This window comes from Annulohypoxylon maeteangense (genome assembly GCF_022496945.1).
Source record: "Annulohypoxylon maeteangense strain CBS 123835 unplaced genomic scaffold GGS22scaffold_36, whole genome shotgun sequence".
NCBI lineage: Eukaryota > Fungi > Ascomycota > Sordariomycetes > Xylariales > Hypoxylaceae > Annulohypoxylon > Annulohypoxylon maeteangense.
Genome location: NW_025953283.1, coordinates 72,792 through 91,839, shown reverse-complemented (window position 1 = coordinate 91,839; position 19,048 = coordinate 72,792). Strand labels below are relative to the sequence as shown.

General features: G+C 46.7%; 7 protein-coding genes across 7 annotated transcripts; 2 read left to right on the top strand and 5 right to left on the bottom strand.

Annotated features, from left to right (window-relative positions):
* Positions 1 to 252: 252 nt before the first annotated feature.
* On the bottom strand, positions 253 to 2,240 carry GGS22DRAFT_103253 (ATP-NAD kinase). Its single transcript, XM_047957739.1, has one exon. The coding sequence runs from the start codon at positions 1,767 to 1,769 to the stop codon at positions 363 to 365; it is 1,407 nt and encodes a 468-aa protein (XP_047813743.1). The 5' UTR covers positions 1,770 to 2,240; the 3' UTR covers positions 253 to 362.
* Positions 2,241 to 2,449: 209 nt separating this feature from the next.
* On the bottom strand, positions 2,450 to 3,650 carry GGS22DRAFT_198494 (Metallo-dependent phosphatase-like protein). Its single transcript, XM_047966145.1, has one exon. It carries the CDS (start codon positions 3,544 to 3,546, stop codon positions 2,461 to 2,463), a length of 1,086 nt encoding a protein of 361 aa, XP_047813742.1. The 5' UTR covers positions 3,547 to 3,650; the 3' UTR covers positions 2,450 to 2,460.
* A 511-nt stretch (positions 3,651 to 4,161) lies between these two features.
* On the top strand, positions 4,162 to 5,678 carry GGS22DRAFT_103219 (NAD(P)-binding protein). Its single transcript, XM_047957738.1, has 2 exons — positions 4,162 to 4,417; positions 4,477 to 5,678. Exons 1-2 carry the CDS (start codon positions 4,365 to 4,367, stop codon positions 5,546 to 5,548), a joined length of 1,125 nt encoding a protein of 374 aa, XP_047813741.1. The 5' UTR covers positions 4,162 to 4,364; the 3' UTR covers positions 5,549 to 5,678.
* Positions 5,679 to 5,684: 6 nt separating this feature from the next.
* Positions 5,685 to 7,946, bottom strand: GGS22DRAFT_176513 (acyltransferase-domain-containing protein). The gene is made up of 4 exons (XM_047963419.1): positions 7,301 to 7,946; positions 6,980 to 7,223; positions 6,466 to 6,914; positions 5,685 to 6,391 (listed from the first exon to the last, which is right to left on the bottom strand). Exons 1-4 carry the CDS (start codon positions 7,492 to 7,494, stop codon positions 6,034 to 6,036), a joined length of 1,245 nt encoding a protein of 414 aa, XP_047813740.1. The 5' UTR covers positions 7,495 to 7,946; the 3' UTR covers positions 5,685 to 6,033.
* A 910-nt stretch (positions 7,947 to 8,856) lies between these two features.
* On the top strand, positions 8,857 to 10,164 carry GGS22DRAFT_103206 (uncharacterized protein). Its single transcript, XM_047957737.1, has 3 exons — positions 8,857 to 9,802; positions 9,866 to 9,986; positions 10,052 to 10,164. The coding sequence occupies exons 1-3, from the start codon at positions 8,978 to 8,980 to the stop codon at positions 10,114 to 10,116; spliced, it is 1,011 nt and encodes a 336-aa protein (XP_047813739.1). The 5' UTR covers positions 8,857 to 8,977; the 3' UTR covers positions 10,117 to 10,164.
* A 79-nt stretch (positions 10,165 to 10,243) lies between these two features.
* On the bottom strand, positions 10,244 to 12,970 carry GGS22DRAFT_176506 (carbohydrate-binding module family 43 protein). Its single transcript, XM_047963418.1, has 4 exons — positions 12,467 to 12,970; positions 11,970 to 12,393; positions 11,441 to 11,863; positions 10,244 to 11,381 (listed from the first exon to the last, which is right to left on the bottom strand). Exons 1-4 carry the CDS (start codon positions 12,545 to 12,547, stop codon positions 10,687 to 10,689), a joined length of 1,623 nt encoding a protein of 540 aa, XP_047813738.1. The 5' UTR covers positions 12,548 to 12,970; the 3' UTR covers positions 10,244 to 10,686.
* Positions 12,971 to 15,599: 2,629 nt separating this feature from the next.
* On the bottom strand, positions 15,600 to 17,846 carry GGS22DRAFT_198490 (Clavaminate synthase-like protein). The gene is made up of 6 exons (XM_047966144.1): positions 17,454 to 17,846; positions 17,165 to 17,395; positions 17,038 to 17,111; positions 16,786 to 16,955; positions 16,182 to 16,708; positions 15,600 to 15,817 (listed from the first exon to the last, which is right to left on the bottom strand). The coding sequence occupies exons 1-6, from the start codon at positions 17,713 to 17,715 to the stop codon at positions 15,783 to 15,785; spliced, it is 1,299 nt and encodes a 432-aa protein (XP_047813737.1). The 5' UTR covers positions 17,716 to 17,846; the 3' UTR covers positions 15,600 to 15,782.
* Positions 17,847 to 19,048: the final 1,202 nt, after the last annotated feature.

The following is a 19,048-nucleotide window of genomic DNA, read 5'->3' as shown; positions in this document are numbered from 1 at the left end:
TCCCACTTACTCTCTTCCAGACATACATTCAATATATGTGTAACCAGAAGGCTATGATCGCCATAAGAAAGCTATAGAATGCCAATGTAGCATTACTATTTTAGGCCAAACCAAATTTGTATCAACCTTCACGGGTATGTTCAATCCTATACGAAAGTGGGGGTTAGCCAATTAGCTCATAAAGCAGAGATAAAAGACGTGGAGAGCTGTACCCGTACCTCATTTCCCCTTTTACCCAACTTATGCGCTTAGGTTCGTCAGTAATAGTACGACCTATGTCGAATCATCAACCCGGAGCCGCCATCGATGAATACCTATAGTACGTGATTGCTGTGCCTCAGTCTCCATGATGGGCGTGAGGTTCATTGTCCCTCACCAAATGGATAGTTGAATTTGAGCAGGCCGATCAACCCACCAACCCATCCGTCATCGTCCTCGGCGATTCCATCTCGGTCGCCGTCAGCTTTGCTTGGCGATCGAATAACACAAGGTACGCCGCCGGCCCAGCTACCGTCAGGGGTACGACCGACAGCTTCTCCTTCGACACGGATCTCCATTCCAATAGTTACCCCGGCCCTCCGCTTGCCGTCAATGCTAACTTCGATTTCACGTCCGCGATTCTTCTCGCTCAATTTAAGAACAACCTTGGTATTCAGAGGAAGACCAAGGGGCCTGAAACTGAGGCTACGAGCACAGATCGGGGTGATCAGCAACGTCTTGACCAATGGGTGCATGATGCTCCCGCCAGCAGACAGGGAATAGGCAGTAGATCCTGTCGGTGTACTAATTAGGATACCGTCGGCTACAGCTTCCGTCAGGAAATGGTTGTTGACATAGACATCGATGATAGCAAGATGAGGGTTTGGGCCACGGTGAATGACGAGCTCGTTCACGGCGTGGAATTGTCGGGATGCAAGTGGTTGTTCTACCACACCTCCTACGTGCCGGAGGTCCGGAATCTTCGGAATGGACTGTTGCGGCTCGGCAGTCGAGGTCGGCATGAGTTGCTCATTCACGTTGACGCCAGCGGCATCGTAGATCCCAACCTTCAGCCGATGGCGTAGGAGAATCTTGCTAGAGCGAGTGAGTCCCATACTCTTTCCACGAACGCCGCCCCAACTACTATGAAGATCGCCCTCGTCCTCGTCAGACCGGCTATTAGTGGCAACCTGTGTATGAGGGTCCTGCAAGTCGGCGACGGCAACACGACTACCGCTCATGTATACCTCACGCCAAGCACGCTTATATTCTTCAAACTTCCACTCGCCAAGGAAGCCCAACGTTCCCATACTGAAAGATAATATCGGAGGCACGGACGAATGGAGACTGAAAAGGCTAGCTGCGCGCAAGATGGTTCCGTCGCCGCCTAAGGTGGTTACGAGGTCGATCTTGTTAGGGAAATGGGTCGGATCAGATGTATAGATGGGGAAAGGCAGCGACTCGTGGATAGTGGATGCGACCCGGCGTTCAAAGACGAGATTCAGTTTAGGATATTCGTTATGGATATGACTCGCAAAGGAGGCGGCGGAAGCGGTGACCTTCGGGGCGAGAAGCTTAGGGATGATCAGTATATTCCGAGGAGGTTCCGGCCACTGGAGAGATAATAGTGAAGATGTCGAACTCTCCTTATACTTGGGTGATATGCGATCGGGAAGAGTGGAAAGGTCGAGGATCTCGTGACGACAGTGAGTAGTCGAGAAAGATCGCACAAGCGGAAAACATCGTGCGATTCTATATTGACAACTTCGAGAAATCGCCAGTCGAGACATATTTCCTTTCAATCCCCTCTTCCGGACACCTCTACCGCAAGTACTACTCCTATCAATAACAACTCAGACTTCAGGACAATACAACACAATGTAGTGGCGGATGGACAAGAGATGTGGAGTCGCGGTGAATTGCATGATTCGTATAGAAAAGTAGGTAATATAGGCGAAAGACAAGAAAGCACATGTAGCACCCTAAAGATGAGGCCTTATACAATTCCCGGTAATAAACGAAGGGGTAAGACGAAGTAGATAGAATGATCGCAAATACAGTACTTCTTATTTGCCAGTTCACCCCATGGTCGATGAGCCAAAGCTTCTCCTAATCTGGCCGGTAGATCGTATAGAGCGGACAGTATTTAAAACTTCGCCTCTCACGTACAAGGCACACAAGGTGGTCGTTTAACTAGGTGTAATTAGGGCAAGGAGGAGTAGACAGCTTTGATGTGATGATGTATTAAGAATTAAAAAATTTAAATCAAAAAAGAGTTAGAAAAAATGGAGTACCTAGGTACCTAGTACACGCATATGTAGGTACCGAGTGCCGATCCGTATATTTGATGATATAATTCATACTGTATCTATCTATTTTTGGTGCATGCATGTTGGAGACCGGTACTCCGTTTTATAGTACCATGTTGGAGTACGAAGTATCCAAGTTAATTCAAGGCGGAGAGTTCTCAGTCACATATTACTATGTAGACTCCTTTGTAATTTTGCCCATTGAGCTTACCGTTACGCTACGAGCCAAGTCTCTGTCGTAATCGTCAATAGTCGCCTTTGGAAGTTCAATGTTTACCAGCCATGGAAGCTGAACCGGGTACTCCTCGTCACCTTGGGTTGCCGCATTGACGAATAGAGTCTGGCTTCCTCCCAAGAGTTGATTATGGTCTCCGATACAATGACTTGTGTAGCGACATATTCCCTCGGTGCATAGTCGAGTCTTGTTTTGTTTCTCTGAGGCTGCTTCAGTTTTGTCCTCGTCGACCTTGGAATACCGGAATCCCCTCAAGGTTTCAATGACAACAGACTTATCATTGTCTATGTCTGCAAAATGGGAAGGGATTTCACTTATCTTCTCTCTCCAGGTCACCAACTTCGCGCCCCAACCTTCGTGAATGTGGCCGAAGCAGTGTAACCTTGGACAGGCTCTAGCTACGGCTGCGAACAAGTCCGGGCAGCCAGCTCTTTCTCGTGAATGTGTTAGATCCATAATTCCCTTTGGGGGACCATGCGTAATGACAATATCCGTCCCATCTTGTATAGAGAATGTATGGCCCTTTTCCGGATGGTATTGAAATCCCCAATCTCCAAGTGATGGGGTATATGGGCTGGCGTAAACAGTCAGTGTGGCGCCATTTTTGAGAACAAATCGATGAGTGCCCTCATCCAAAAATACAATCCCTGCGTTCTTTGCTTCTTCTTCTTTGAATAACCCTCTCACTTCCCCGAACGTACCGTATTCCTTTGCAACCAGGTCTGGCTCCAAGGACGGCTCGGCTTCTGCAACTTTTCTTTTGAACGTTGGTATATCTAACGTAAAGTCATGATTCCCGGCGATAACAAGTTTAAGAGATGCGTTGAGACTTTTGAGGAGGTTGAGAGATATTCTAAATTCGGCGATTTTAGACTCTTCTGTCAGGTCGCCGCAGTGAATGGCAACGTCCACAGGGTGATGGGGGTAGTTTTCAGGCGAGAACTTCATGCCATGCGTATCTGAGAAGATGAGAAAGCGAGTTCTAATATGCGAATCCGAAACCAATGTTGATGGCGTGGTCATGATGCTAACATTGGGATCTTAGTAGTCTGACTCCACGAGACTAGGGAAATGTGGAACAGATTGTGGCAGCATTTTATATTGATTAGAATGGAAGCACTCCGAATAGTCTTTTAGATAGAAGCTCTACAAGGTTAAGATTCAAAAAAATAAAAATAAGAAGAAAGTTTAAAGCTTAGACGGCTTTGAAAGTAGCGTGTAGCTCTAACAGATAGACCTACTATTAAGTTGCTAAGAAGATTTATGGATGCGACATTAGCATTAATTAAGCCTTCTACAGGGGTCCCCGCCGGGAGCTCAGTACGTCATAGCCACTAAGTGCGGGGTGGGATAAACGTCCACGTCCAGGGCTAAGCTACTAGGTGTCCGGCTCCGAAAGGACGACTACAGTCTATACATACTTACTTAGATCCTCTTAAGTCTTCTAGAAATTAATTAAAAAAATATTTTACCATTGATGACCTCATGTGTATTTATAATAATTCCCTACATAAGTAAGTACTTGGTAGTGTTTTCGGCGAAGTACGTAAAACGAGACTATTCGGCCCGCTATTCGTCGAAATAGGTAATTATACCAGTTGGACTAGTTGAATATCGTGACAATCAACTCCCCCGCAACTCATGACCTTACAAATCTAAATCTAGAGTAAACGAATTCCATACCTAGGAGGCCCAGGTCGTACGTTACCTAACGCCGTTTCTTCGAATATATAAATATCAATACCTACTAGTAACCAAGCTTATCTCTTCTCAATTAATTCAATCCTTAAAGGACTATGGGAAGAGGATAAAACGAACAACCCACATCTACAAGTAATACGATGGCTGATTCCACTACTAAGTCGACATTCAATGTCGGTGTCATTGGTTACGGGTAAGTCTTCTACCTACGTACTTGAGTTTTTAGAATCATATAACTCACTCGTCTTCCAGACTGTCGGCCACCATATTCCATATTCCATTCATTACAATCACGCCCTCGTTCAAACTTCATTCCATTCTACAGCGCGATCCCGCTAACTCTGCATTATCCGCTCCTCGGGACCACCCCGATGTGAAACACTTCACTACCTTAGACCAATTCCTTGATGACGCCGCCCTCGACGTTGTCATCATCACCACCCCCCCTCAAACGCACTTCTCGTTCGCCCAAAAAGCGTTACAGGCAGGCAAGCATGTGCTCGTCGAGAAGCCATTTGTACCAACCATGTCTGAGGCAGATGCCCTCATAAATCTGGCCAAGGAGAAGGGTCGCTTGATCTGTGTCTACCAGAACCGTCGGTGGGATAGCGACTTCCTGACCGTCCAGAAACTCCTAGCCGGTGGCAACAAGCTAGGTCGTATAGTCGAGTTTGAGACGCACTTTGATCGTTTTCGCCTGGAGAAGCCCACTAGCTGGAAGGGCTCACTCGGGATAGACCAGGGAGGATCAGCGCTCTACGATTTGGGTACTCATCTCATCGATCAGATATACGTGTTGTTTGGGATGCCACGGGGTGTTTTCGCCACTCTCTCCAGCCAACGAGACGGTCTCTTGGTAGGGCCGCAGAATCCAAACCTGGATCCTGACAGCTTTACCGTGCAGCTATCATACGACAACGGCCTCATCGCCTGCGCGCGTGCTGCCGTCGCGAGCGCCGAGGTGCACCAGCCAAGGTTTCGGATCAGAGGTACCAAAGGCAGTTACCGCAAGGTGGGCCTAGATACGCAAGAGCCACAGCTGAAGGCTGGAATGAAGACGAGCGATGCCAACTTCGGACGAGAAGGCGCTGAGTGGAACGGGAAACTTACCCTCGTCGACGGCAACGGCAACACCCAAGAACAGGACTGCCCGAATGTTGAGCCCGAAACGTACAGCAAAATATACGAGCTTTTCGGTCAGGCCATCATCCAGAATCGTGAGCAAGATGTGCCCGTGCCGGCTTCTCAAGCAAGGGATGTTCTCCAAATCATCGAAGCTGCCAAAGAGAGCGCAAGGAGTCGGCGCGAAGTGCAGTTATCTTAAGAAGAACTCAGTTTTAGCCCGCCGATTCACTTTCGAAATGCTATAATATGTATATAAAATTATGATGGATATTACAGTCGTAAACGTCAGAATTTCGCGGGTTCGGAAACAGTAGTCACAGATATTCCACCACAGAATATAACAAATTGTTTGTGATTGTTTCGCCACTCCTATAAATTATTCTCTTCCATAGGACATTTTTAGGACCATCTTCTGAAACTCAGCGCCACATTAAAAAATATGAGTAGAGATGAATATTCATGCTACCGTATGCCGCTATGCAAGACCATCAGCCTGCCCGAAAACTCCTATTCTCCATGGTATCGTTGAGTAATCTATTAACATTGGTATCTGGCACAAGCACACTCTCTAATCTTGCTGCCTCTTGGACTGTTTCGTATACAACATCCGTGTCAAAAATGATCTGCGGCGACCCCTCGACCCCTCTCGATGAGAAAGAGAAGTGATTGGATAGGAGTTGACGACTAGCGACGAGCGAGTATTCGAAAGGTTCGAAGCATGAAGTTAAAGATCAACCCGAACACGCCAAGCATGACAAATATCCTCATGAACTCCCACCAATTCTTCGTTCGAACTTCCGTTTCGATATGTCCCTTGATGCCTGCACCATTGGCTGGGAATCGTCCTGTCGAGACGTACTGCTCGAGCAAGGCGTCTTTCTCGTACCATCTTTCGCGGAGCCACTTATCGAACTCTTCCTGGTCGTGCAAAGGCATGTCGGCCAATGCGAAACGTCTCCAGTAGAAGTTTACCGATTTAGGAGGTCGGCCCTGGAAATAAGTGCTTGACAGCGTGAAGTAATCTTCGCCATAATTCCCGCGACTGGCAGATTGGGCATGTTAGCTTGTCGATGTCGACAGTAAAATAAAAAGGGTGGCACATGGCGGAATACTTACGGGACACCTTCGTAGGCGACGGTGCAGTCATATACGTAATCCACCGTCCCTTTGAGCTCGTTGAGACAGAAGAACATACCGGTGCTTCGAGGGAGCATCAAGTGTTGCATATCTCGGAGACCGGTCTTGGCTGCCCATTTGGCCGATTTAACTCGCCCGTTCGAAGATAAGTTGGTACCTTCGGGGAAGAGGAGCAGCCACATCGGGTTCAGATAGCGCTTACCGTCCAGGTCCGCATGCCGGGTCTTGAGCTTGCCAAGCCTATGTGCAAGACGCGGCTGATCGACGGCCATCTTACGAGACATGAAGATGAAGCCAAGAAACATGCAGCCTGGTCCAATGACAGGAACCCACTTCAAGGATTCCTTAAGGATGATATAGACGTGCCCGTGCATATGAGGGTTGTTCGTATACCCGACCCACCATAGATACAGCCAGTCGGTGTAGATCTGGAGCAGTGTACTTTTGTCAGCTACTTGCGTTCGTCGGTATGGGGCGTCAGTCTAGCTCAGACCTGGTGGTTCGCAATCATGACCATGCGCTCCGGGAAAGCGCATTGAACCCTGCCATCCGGAGTTAAGCTGAACTGTCCGGCAACTGAGGAATCGCCGCTTATTCTTATAACTGTCGGTGCCCACCATTGTGTCATAGTGGTGATCAGCAGACCAAACGAGGCCTTCGTCAAGGACATGTAGGCATAGTAGAGGTCGCGGTTGAGGTAGTAGAGCGGTGCGCCGAGGATCTGAGTAATATGTACACTATAGAGATCGTATATCAGAACGAAATTGCCTCTTCTCATATAGATCAAAGACGAAATGATAGAGGGGAGTCGTACGTCAGGCAACCGCTCGTAAAGTATACCAAGAAGGATACGGCACGGATGAATGCTCTAAAACGGCCATACTTGGCCTCGCCTGCGGGATGACCGGTAATGGTGTCCAATACGGGGCCGGTAACGTCGGCTTTTGAATTCGGTTCTGGGACGTCGTCGGAAGGTGGCGGACGGTGCCGTAGCTCGGCAGTGGTCATAGTGGCACGGAACGACGGCGCGGCGGAGAGCGAATGGTAGGAATCGATATGATATCGGGTTTCGTAAAAGGTACGATGTAGTCAAAGAGGTTAAGAGTAGTCGAGTAGGTACTTCGATGGTAGTATCGGGGACTTAAGTATCGTAGCTGAATATCACGAGAGCAAGTGGGTGGGGGGTTGCCTCGGCCTGCTAATGGGAAGAATAACAAAGAATTAATAGGTACATAAAAACTAGGCATTTAGGGATTGAGCAAACTAGAGAACAAGAAGGCGGAGAATATGATTGCCTAGGTACTAGGTAGGCAAGTACATAGTCAAGTCAAGATTCTCGGGTTCCGTATGAGCCGTACAAGTCCGAAGTTGCTGATGAATCGCATGCTGCGATATAGTAGATAGCAAAAAGAAAAGAAAAAAGAGAAGAGATTGTATGTGGGAAATCATGCTCAGGAACTTACCGGCTTTTTATTAAAATAAAGACCGAATATAATAGTCCATCAGTATCCAAGATCCATATTGGTGTATCGTAGGTATCGTGACATTTTCAGCATCCAAGTGAAAACGCAAAGTGGATTTACGATGTGGGGGGGGACCTTGGGCAGCGTGATTCAATATGGACCAAGATCACTAAGACAACAGAGATGGTTGGTTAGCTTAGGGTTAGTGTATACATACTAAAGTACTAGGTAGGTACCTAGGTAGGTAGGCAGACAGGCAGGACAGGTCAGCGACTGCTGGTATGTATGTTTAAGTCGATGATGCGATGAGACGCAATGCAAGACCTTCAACCCCAAGCTTCAAGATTATGGCCAGCTTATCCCTAGCAGCCTAGTAGCTACGTGGGTACCTAGGTATGTATGGTGGGTAAGTTCGACTGACGTGGGGTTTTTGGATACTTTGTACTTACCTCGTGTCTGTGTAATCTGCTATTCCAGGTCCTCCAATCTTTGACTCAGTCGATAATTACTCACGTGATGGTGAACATTACTAGGTACATACCTAGGTATATTATAGCGAAGAAAGTGCAAGCTCATGTACCAAGCAGGTACCTAGCAGCCTAGGTACAATATCTACACACCTATGGCAAGGTATAGACCAACGATGGCCAACTGACTTACTAATATCAGATCACGCGAACATTTCGCTAGGGGTTCCAGCAGACGAAGATGACAACTTGCGTTTGATGTTTCTAAATCAGTGATCCAGTGACGAAGGTACATAGGTACAAATCTACCCTCATGATTCGGTATATCTTCGGAAACTAGCCACAAAAGTGTTGTTTGTGGCTGAAATTCCCAAGGGACCTTAAAGAAGTGAGGATGAGCTGTGGCACGGGTAGCTCGTGTCTTCTAAGTTCCTAGGTAAGGTTAAGTACTCTAGTAATTATATAAACAAAAATATAGGGAAGGCCTGTTAGGTACGAGATACATTATGCCCTTTATTGTTAACTCATGATATCCTCCAAATCATTAAATCGGTCGTGACGATGGTCAACCCCCATTGTCTAAGCTTTCCTCCTAGACAACTTAATGACAACACAGTTGACGAGTCGCAATCCCGTAACATCCTCATATTTTTCATCTCCGGGAACCCAGGCCTTGTTGACTACTACGAACCATTCCTATCAACTCTTCGAGGGCTCCTAGATGAGACAATCTCACAACAACTTAGCTGTTTTCAGATATATGGTCAAGATCTGGCAGGTTTTCGTGATGACGACCATGAGCCCTTCACGCAACAGAGGAAGCCACACGACCTAGAATATCAGATCCAGTACTCCCTCACTGCACTTAGCCAGCTACGCGTAGAGTCGGGCTCGCGAAAAGGACAACCCTACGACGAAGTTCTACTCATAGGACATTCCGTAGGCGCTTACATTGCCCTCGAGCTCTTCCACCGGCTACTCCGGAACCAAGAACTGGCCCCGCAATTAAACCTCACCTCTGGCATCCTCCTATTCCCAACCATCCACCATATCTCAAGCTCTCCAAGTGGACAGAAACTCGACTTGTTACGCCGGACACCGGTCCTCGGCGACAACGCGTACCGCATCGCACAGACATTTCTGCATCTGCTTCCCCAGAGTACCCTCCACTGGATCGTGAGCAAGGTCATGAGGTTCCCGACTCATGCTGCAGAGATAACGACGCGTTGGCTCAAGAGTCGTGACGGCGTGTGGCAGGCGCTTCACATGGGCATGGACGAGATGAAAGTTATCGGTGAGGACTGTTGGGACGACGAGTTATGGGAGATCGCCCACGATGCCAAGGCCCACGACAAAGTTGTACCAAAGTTCTTCTTTTTCTTCGGCGTAAGTTTCTCTCCCATTGATTTGCGCAAGAATTTCCGACCTTTAACATATGACAATAAAAAGAAACACGACCACTGGGTAGCAAGCCACTACCGAGATGCCTTCATCCGTACGAGGGAAAAGCAAATCGACCGTACAAGGTTAATAGTGGACGAAGGCAATATTCCACATGCATTCTGTATAAGTAAGCACTCAAACGAAAGAAATCTCCCTGGCAGATTAAGTAAGAAGTTAACATCAGTGTATTAGATGACAGTGAAATTGTTGCGCAAAAAGTCGCCACATGGATTAATCAAATGTACGGTACCAATTAGCTGTTCAGTACAGATCACATAGCATCTGTTTTGAAAAATATATCACCAAATATATATATATATATTTTTTCAAAAGGGTTTAACTAGGTACCTATTTTCCTTGCATCTAGACAAGTACCTTACCAGCCTCAGAAACATCGTACCATACACAACGCATAGCATGCGCCAATAGGAGCAAAGCACCCGTTACCTGAGTGCGAGAAAGAATCAGACATAAAAAATGAAGGTACTTTTTCCATCAATATGTTCCAGACTTGATTCAAGCAACTAGTTTCATCTAATACGTTTAAGCTATAAATAATACGCCATATACCCTCATAAGACAACATTATATCGATACAGCGATCTTTATGACTTTCTGCTATCTTAGTCTATTGATGAGAGCAGTCGAGAGCCTGCAAAATCTAGTACTGATTACAATAGAGATAGGCCTTGTCAATACGAACACGAACCGATTGCACGAGGGTTTCATCCACGAATTCTACCACTCAATATAATTATGCCAATATGACCATCTAGATATTACGATACCAGATAGCCAGGCATATCCAACCTCACTAAGTAAACATTTTACAACATTACCATACCAGCACCGACGCCCATAGCCACCATCATGTAAAGACCGACGGCCATGTCTCCCATAGTGAGGAAGGGGGTCATACGGACGGATGCTGGGGCAGCAGCGTTCTCGCTAGATCCGCCAGTGGACGAAGTAACAGCTGAACCTGCGGTAGCCGTGGCAGCGACGGCAACAGCGGAGTTGGCCTTAGCCAAGGACGATTCGCAGCTCGAGTCAGTCTTGGCAGATACAACCTTCGCGGCACCGTTGAAGTCGCAGGCGTCCGAAGCACTGTTCTGGTTCTTGTAGTAGGCGCTGAGGACATGTGCCAGCTGATCCTTAGCATTGCACATACCGTAGGGGCCGTAGACGCCAGTCGCAGTGTCGTGCTTGATACCGGCACAAGCAGATGGGTCGTTCTTGCAGATGTAACCGAAGATATTGCCATAGTCTTTCGCAGCAAGATCATCCGAGGGGACACAAGACGACGATTTAACCATGCAATCACAGAGATCACTGTCAGGGGTAGGTGGGAGAGCGCCAGCAACCTTCCAGTTGTCAGAGATGGCAGGACACGCAGCGGCAGAGTTGGTTGGGTTGTAAGCGGCCATAGAAGTAGAAGAGGGCTTGACGTCGGCAAGCTTGGACTGCAGAGCCTTGTAGTTCTTCATGGGAGTTGCCGAGTTACCGCTAACTTTGACCAGACCTACGAACACACATGTTAGACCTCAAGCTTTTCAATCAGACGGCAAAAAATAGACTCACCATAGTCGTTCTCCTCCTGGTGGAACATGTATACAATGCCACCACTGAAGACACCAGTCATCTGGCTGGAGTAAAGAGCGGTAGTGTCGTCCCAGAGACGACCCTCAGCTCCGCCGGGTGCGTTACAACCATATTCAGCGAAGAACACGGGAACGGAGAAGTTAGAGAAGAACTTGACCTGTACGTCGTAACCCGACTCAGTGAAGCTGCTCTTGCCGCACCAGGAGTAGATGTTATAACCCCAGAAGTCAATGGCACTCTCCTGCTCACCACAGTTGAAGTACTGGGCCATGTTGGCACGAATTTCGGCATCGTCGTTCGCAGCGTACCCAACACCCATCCATCGGCCGCCGTTCTTCTGCTTGTCAGAAATGTATTTCTTTACATCTCGGGTGGCAGCTTTAACATAGGCAGAGGCGTCGGCTACAATCGCATAAGTCAGCACATGCTCAGATACTACCAGTCCTGTTTACGTTTCGAGATCCACTCCATGACCAGGCTAGATACTGGATATCACGACGCCACTTACTGTTCGTGTTGTTGTTGGTAACCTCGTTACCAGAGAAAAAGCCGATAACGTTCTCGTACTTGCCAAGGTTATCAACGACACCCTTGTAGCGGTCGAACAATTCGACATTCCACGCAGGCGAGTCGCGGTTAATGGAGAGGGCAGGTTCGCCCAAGTCGGCAACAACGTAGATGCCAGCCTTGTCCAACAATGACATGCACGCGCTGTGGTCGGCCTTCGGGTCGATGGCGTAGGTCCGAATAGTGTTGACACCCAGCTTCTCAAGCAGCGGGATATCACGCTTGCAAGTGTCTTCGTCGGACAGAGGGTCCACATACTTGTTCTTGGAGTTTGTGCTGCCACTGGGACCGCCGCCAGCCTCTTGCTGATAAGCCACACCTTTCATGAAAAATTGATCGCCACTCTTGGTGAAGAACTTCGACCCCTGTCATTATGAATATGTTAGTCTTATGACCGTACAAGACATCACCGCCGCCTCTCAGTTTATGCTCACTCACCTTCATAATAATGGGATCCAATGCGACAGCATTGCTGGTAAGGACCAGCGACGTGGTAATAGCTGATCGTAAGAAACCCATCTTGACCTAATTAAATTACTTGTGATCTCCGGGATCGCTTGGTTGATGATATGTGGTGTGGAATAATCGATCTGTTCAATGAACCCTCCCAATAGTGTCTTATCGAGCTCTGGAATGACGTAACGATATCCCGTTCTCTAGCTATTCTTTTCCTCTTAGATGCCGAGGCTGAATGATATAATAGTTGTAGCAAAAGAGTGTATTATAAGTCGACGGCTGTATCAATGAGTGTACGTAGTTGGAATGCGTCCTTCCCCAAATGCCAAGCAATTACAAAGGCTAGAAAAGAGAATTCTTGAAGAGAGAGAAAATCTAGCACGAAGGATGAAGGGCTTCGACTTAAAAAAGGGAAGAATGGAACGGAGGAATGACAGAACGGTACATGGCAGGAGATATCAGTAAAGGAGAAGGGCTGAAGGGGTCCCTAACAGCTTCCCAGTTGAACAGGAGAGATTAAAAATGGTTCCGATTTATGGAGTTGCTTAAACAAAGCATCTGATTGGCCATTTCTATCAAAAATGCACCGATGTAGATTAGTTAATACTGGGGTTTTTGCGGGTAGATGGTAGATTGACAGGGGTAGCAAGGGGGCTCTCTTGATTCCATCCGAACAAGGTGCTGACCACCACTGTTTCTCTACGCGCACACATTGTTTTTTTCGCGAAGTTTTTATATAAAACATGTGATACTATTAGAACTTTACTAACAATATTCTTAGAGCAGCTTTAACGATTCGTATTTATTTTCCATTATTTTTGAGATATAGTATAACATATGGCACTCGTAACTACTAGATACCTAGGTAAATTGTTGCTCGACAAGTATCCTGTACGCTTAATAACGCTCAAACTCACATATATAACCGACATGCCTTCTAAAGGCTGAACGTAGCGAAGGCTCGTATTTTTCCATTTAGTACCCGTTTAGGTTGACGCTATTTACTTGTACCTGTCGATCTCAGGGGCGTTGCTAGGATTGGTAGCGGTCTGCCGAGAACTAAAAAATGGTTCCCAAGATTATTTAGTGGGACTTCCCAGTTTGCTAGCTTTACCTTGGACGAGGCGCAGCATCGCTTTTATGAGACGTTAACTCTCGGCGCCGTCCTGATACAAATTTGATACGCATAATTGCACCAAGATTTCTTGTATACTGCGTCTTAATCTTGTTAGCCTACTGAATAACTTACCTAGCTACTACTAGGTAGGTACCTAGTACCTAGGTAGGTATGTAATTACCTAAGGTGCCAAGGAACCAGCCAATCGTCATTCTTTCATACTCTCCCAAGACTCTCCCCAAGTGCCCAGCTGCCGCCGTGTATTAAAAGTCGGACCTGTCGCTGACCCGAACTTCTTGGATTATCTTAGGTTGTCTTGGGTCTCATCTGCCTAGGTAGGTAATGAATAGCACGGGATTAATAATGATCTTCCGCGATTTGCAATCCTTCTTTACCCACTTCGCATCACTTCGCATGATCGTCGAGCTTCCCTTGCGCAAACACTCCCAGACCGGTTTGCCTGGATTGAAAATCTTCCATTTCACTGGGGATGCCCTTGAATGCGAGATTTTTCTCTCGTCATTTTCCGTCATTTTCTATTCGTGCATGACGTGAATTTTGATTTTTGGGTCAACCGAGATAAGGCTGGCAAGACTACAAGGAAGACAAAAGCAACATATCTTCAATCTGCTCGGATTCTGCACGGATTCTGCACATTACTAGGCATTTCTATGTATTAGGTAAGCCAAGCCTAAGAGTGTTTGAGAAATTGTCTATTTCCGCGCATAATATTTTCAGGAGACGTGATAAGCGCATCCGTGACGCTCTAGATGATTCTCATTGCTTGGGAGCGGATCCGGTCTGCAGCTGTACCCGTCTGACTGTTCTTCAACCTCAACTTAGCCCTCAATGCCTTTGTATCACCAAGATGCCAATTGCGGACTAAAATCCGTGGCGTTCTTTTTTTCTAGTTTCGTTTCTTTTTGAAACCCGATATTATCTACAACATACTAGAACGGAGACGGGAAAGTGTGGGAATCTAGCTATCCCTCACTAGCACCGGCCGGCTCCGTAAATAGAGATTACTACTTATTCCGAGCTATCCACACTGACCATAACCATGCTCCGAGCCCGTCCTGTAATCACGATAATAGTTAATATCTCGTAGCATCCGTTCGGTTATGCTCTTACATAGTACAGACTGTGTATGTAACTGTTGACGATTAATTACATTTGTTGCGATATTTCCGGTCAATACAGACTACATGTCTATTACATCGAATTAAAATAATCATTGCCGAATACCGCTACTCTTAACCTCGATATTTATTATCATTAATAAAGCATACTAAACCACGGTCATATTTCAAAATCAAGCCTTTGCTTGCCATTATAAAAAATTTCTATTAACCTCCTAGGTAAGTAGGTGCCTACTTTCCTTACTCCTATCAGTTAACAACTAAAACTATACCTATAAACCTCAATGTTAAGGTACCGCCATAATGTATTATCTGTTTATACAACTCGAAACCTCGTGCATTTTCATCATCATTCGATAAACAGAAGATAAAGTGATTTTTTTTTTTTACTATGTACCTAGTATTAGGTTATAGGCAAGTAGGAAAGCTGGGAAGTACCCAGGTATCCTACATGTGCCAGATGGTGCCGATGATGGACATGGGTATTGAAGCCGATGTCAATGGTTAATTGGGCTAGTTGGGGTGGGTAACCATTCACAATAGGAATTACTTCACCCTCCCATGCCTTAGAATACCCTTGTCTATTATATCATCAAGGAGGTGAGTAACTTTGGAGCTGACTCAGAAATAGAAATCTCCGGCGCCGTTATGGATTCATGTTAATTCATGTCAACTCCCAAGGTGAGTTTGTTGTCTTGGCAAGCATCCTTTAGAATAAAGTTGTTTTGTAATTGGCATCGTGGACAACGATACCTTTTCCTTCCAATTATTCGTGACGTTTCCTTGCCGCCCGGGAAGTTGCGTATCCAAGTTAAGTTGCCGATCATGTTGTTGACAGTACCACAAATAAGAGGTTTGATCTAAGTCCGATGTTGCGGGTGAAATAGGTTTTGTAAATGTCGATATTTAAAGACAGATATTTTTTCGTTTAAAGCTACCTACGAGTTGAGGATAGCTGGCTTTTTTTTTAAAAAAAAAAAATCGCGAAGATTGGGGGTATGATTAAGTAGACACATCGCACGAACTTTGAAAGTACAAGACATCAATGTTGTAAATGTAAAAGTAGGTAGACAATTACTAGGTAATTAAGGTAGTTAAGCTACATTGCCATCAAAGATCCAATCGTTAACTTTCTATTCAGATACAAATCGCTAAGCTCGTTTGGAAAATATCTAACCTAGATGTCTAGGTAGGTACCTAATGAAACAACGTGAATCATAAATAATGTCTGGACATTGTCTTCTCGACGCTCTATGTCATAACTCGTGAACCATCACAACACTACCAGCCCGGAATTTCATCTCTCCCAAGGTACCTAGATATAGATACCTAATCTGCAGAGTTAAAGTATCGACTAAACAAAAGGGACCTTCCCACTAAGTATCTTCTCTACGTTCTAAATCAACATCTTTCTCTGTAGTTCTCGTGATAACCTTATTACCATCTTCATCGTCATCGTCGTCGTCATCGTCGTCGGCATCGCCATCGCCATCGGCAACAAATGCTGCCGTGCCGTTTGAGTACTTACATTCCATGTACTCGGGCATTGGCATTATGGGATAATATCTGTTCATTACTTTTTGGGCTCCATCTCCAAAAGACGCATTCCACGGCATTATCATAGATGGGGGGATTGCCCATCCCAATCGCGTATTTCGAAGCCAAAGCCGTACTAAATGCCTCGAAGAAGACACGCTGTCTTGATACGACTCACGAGCATGTAGAAGGGCTAAATTATTGAGGAAGATTATGTCCCCGGGTTGAGTCTCAAGCTGTAGCTGATGCTTGTGAGCTGCATTCTGAAGCACGGAGAGAGCCTCACGCTGCTCTACTGTGAGTTGTGGAATCGATCCGCTTCGGGATAACGGGTGGGGTCCGATGCGAGCAGGGTCCATCGAAATTAGCAGGTTGTCGGCATAATACTCTAAGAGGGGAGATAGGACGAAAGAGGCCGCTCTTCGCGAGCTTCTGCCGGGAGTGTGAGCTACGCTGTATCCTGGAATAGGTCTTTTCCTCATGAAATCTGGATTTGGAGTTTTACTTACGTCTGGATCGGCCAATCATGCCTAGCGAGAGCACGCACTACCCAAGGATTCGACTGCAGTAGGTCATTGTAGATGTCTGTCATGGACGCTACGCAGGTGCGGCCACCGGCTTCAGCGCGGTCGCGGACTTGGATCGCCAGGACTTCACATCCCATATCGTTATGGAAAGGCTAATGTGTGTCAGCTTGGGCGGCGGTGCCTACTTACTACTATGTACTCCTCTTGCATGATGAGAGCCGCTTAGGTACTTACTAATCTATCATTGGTGTGTATGCCGTGGCGTTTCTCCTTTGGTGCAGTCCATGATTTAGACTCCGTAACATGGGCTTCCATTCTGTTCAGCGAGCGACGGGAGTAAATACGATATATGATAACTTACATAGCATATCACCCTTGGAGTTCTGGATACCCCTCTCCTCCCCGAAATAACTCGAAAGTGCGAGAAATAGAACGATGTTATCTTCGATCGTGTATTTCTCCGGTTTCAGCCCCCGGATGATGCAGAGCCCACTACCACGGTGAACCCCGAGAGCACATTGTTCAAGTTGATCTTTGAGATTTGGCAGCGGGAACCGCTCTCGTGTTACCTCGTCACCATCTAATTCTAACTCTATACGGTTGTTAGCTGAAAACCGCAGGTTAGAACTGTGTTACTAAGAGAGACTTGCCGTGGAACGCCTCCAACGCCTGTTCTATCTCGGCAATACCGGAGTCGTTTAGTTCTAGGCGGTGTACTTGCTTCTCAGCCGAATCGAGTCTAGACCAGTTGAGAGAGCCACCGATAAAACTAGGTAGCTGCTGAGATGGATTGGGATTGCTGCTTTGCTGCCGGGACAAGTCTTCCGCGGCAAGGCCATGCTCCTCATGGCGCATCCAGGGCTGCAGGCCGGCAAGGCTTTCAGAAACGAGCGGAAGTACGTGAGCAGTCATTTTTTTCTCTGATTCGAACTTCTACGCGTAGCAAAATGATAGATGCGAACCTCGAAGAGAAAGAGCATCACCATCCTCTCGACTTATAACGGGAATTACTTTAATCACTCCTTTCGAACTATCTGCGACACAACGATATAATTACGACACAAACATATGCTCTATATTACTCGTTATTGGTTCCACGGACACCTTCTTCCATGAAATTTAAAGTCTTGGATTTGAGCCACGAAGCGAGGAGAGAACAATCGCGTTAACCTTGCATGAATTACCTGATAGTCCGTAGCAAGACATACAAACGAGGCGTTGAAAGATGTGGTAACACTTAACGACAAGAGCGGTTCTCGAGGTCTCATCGGGCCAATTCCCGGAAGGAAAATCTGCATTGCTGTAAAGATAGACTACTACTCCTTCGAGAAAGGTAGGCTGTCGCCGCGGGAGACGGGATGGAGGGTACAGGGCGATGCCTAATAGCGGCTTAGGCGGATGAGCGAATTCTCATCTCATGAAAGCCGGCTTCATTCATGAGCTCTTGGTCAGGTAGGTAACGTCTCGTCCAACCTACATCGGGAACCGCTCTTCCCTTATCTTAACGATGACGAAGAATCCGGCGGTGTATGAACCACAACGTAGTGTAGGTGGTCCAAATTAGCATATTCCGGATGTTAGGAAACAGGATCGACCTCGTCAGGGTGATTCATCCTGCTTAAGTCAACAGCCGCTCAACTAATAGATAAAATAAGATTTTTTTTTAGAAAAAAAAAAGAAAATATGATACACGGTACCTAGGCCCTAAGTGCTCGAGCCGAAGGCGTACTGCACTCCTTCACACCACCTCCCCCACGAGCCCGAACAGCCATTTGGTCTGACGTAGCACCGGGAAAGCCGGAAAGGACACCCATCTCCGTGAGGCAAGACTAAGATGGGAGAAGGATTCCCTTGGAAAGCTCGACTAATTGGAAATTCACCTCTCGGAAAAGATTCCAAGGGGAGCGCCTAACGGGATTGCGAATGCGGACGATTTTGATTCGTCCTATTCACGTCGATCGCGCATGAGGCTACTAGTAAAGGCGATGCGCGGACCTGGTCGATGGTATGATCAGAGTTCAACCGGTGAAGGAGGCGACGCATATCGCAACGGACCTCAGCTGAGGATAGCGCATAACACGGCAGAAGCCCCGTGCGAATCAGCATTGGCCGATGGAATAGTAATGAAGGACGAGGATGATTTCGACTCAACAGTAGTTCTCTCGAGTTTATATGTATTTGCATTCATAGCTTGCCTGATGAATGGGAGAATCTATGACGATAACCCGCAGAGGAGCTCCAACTC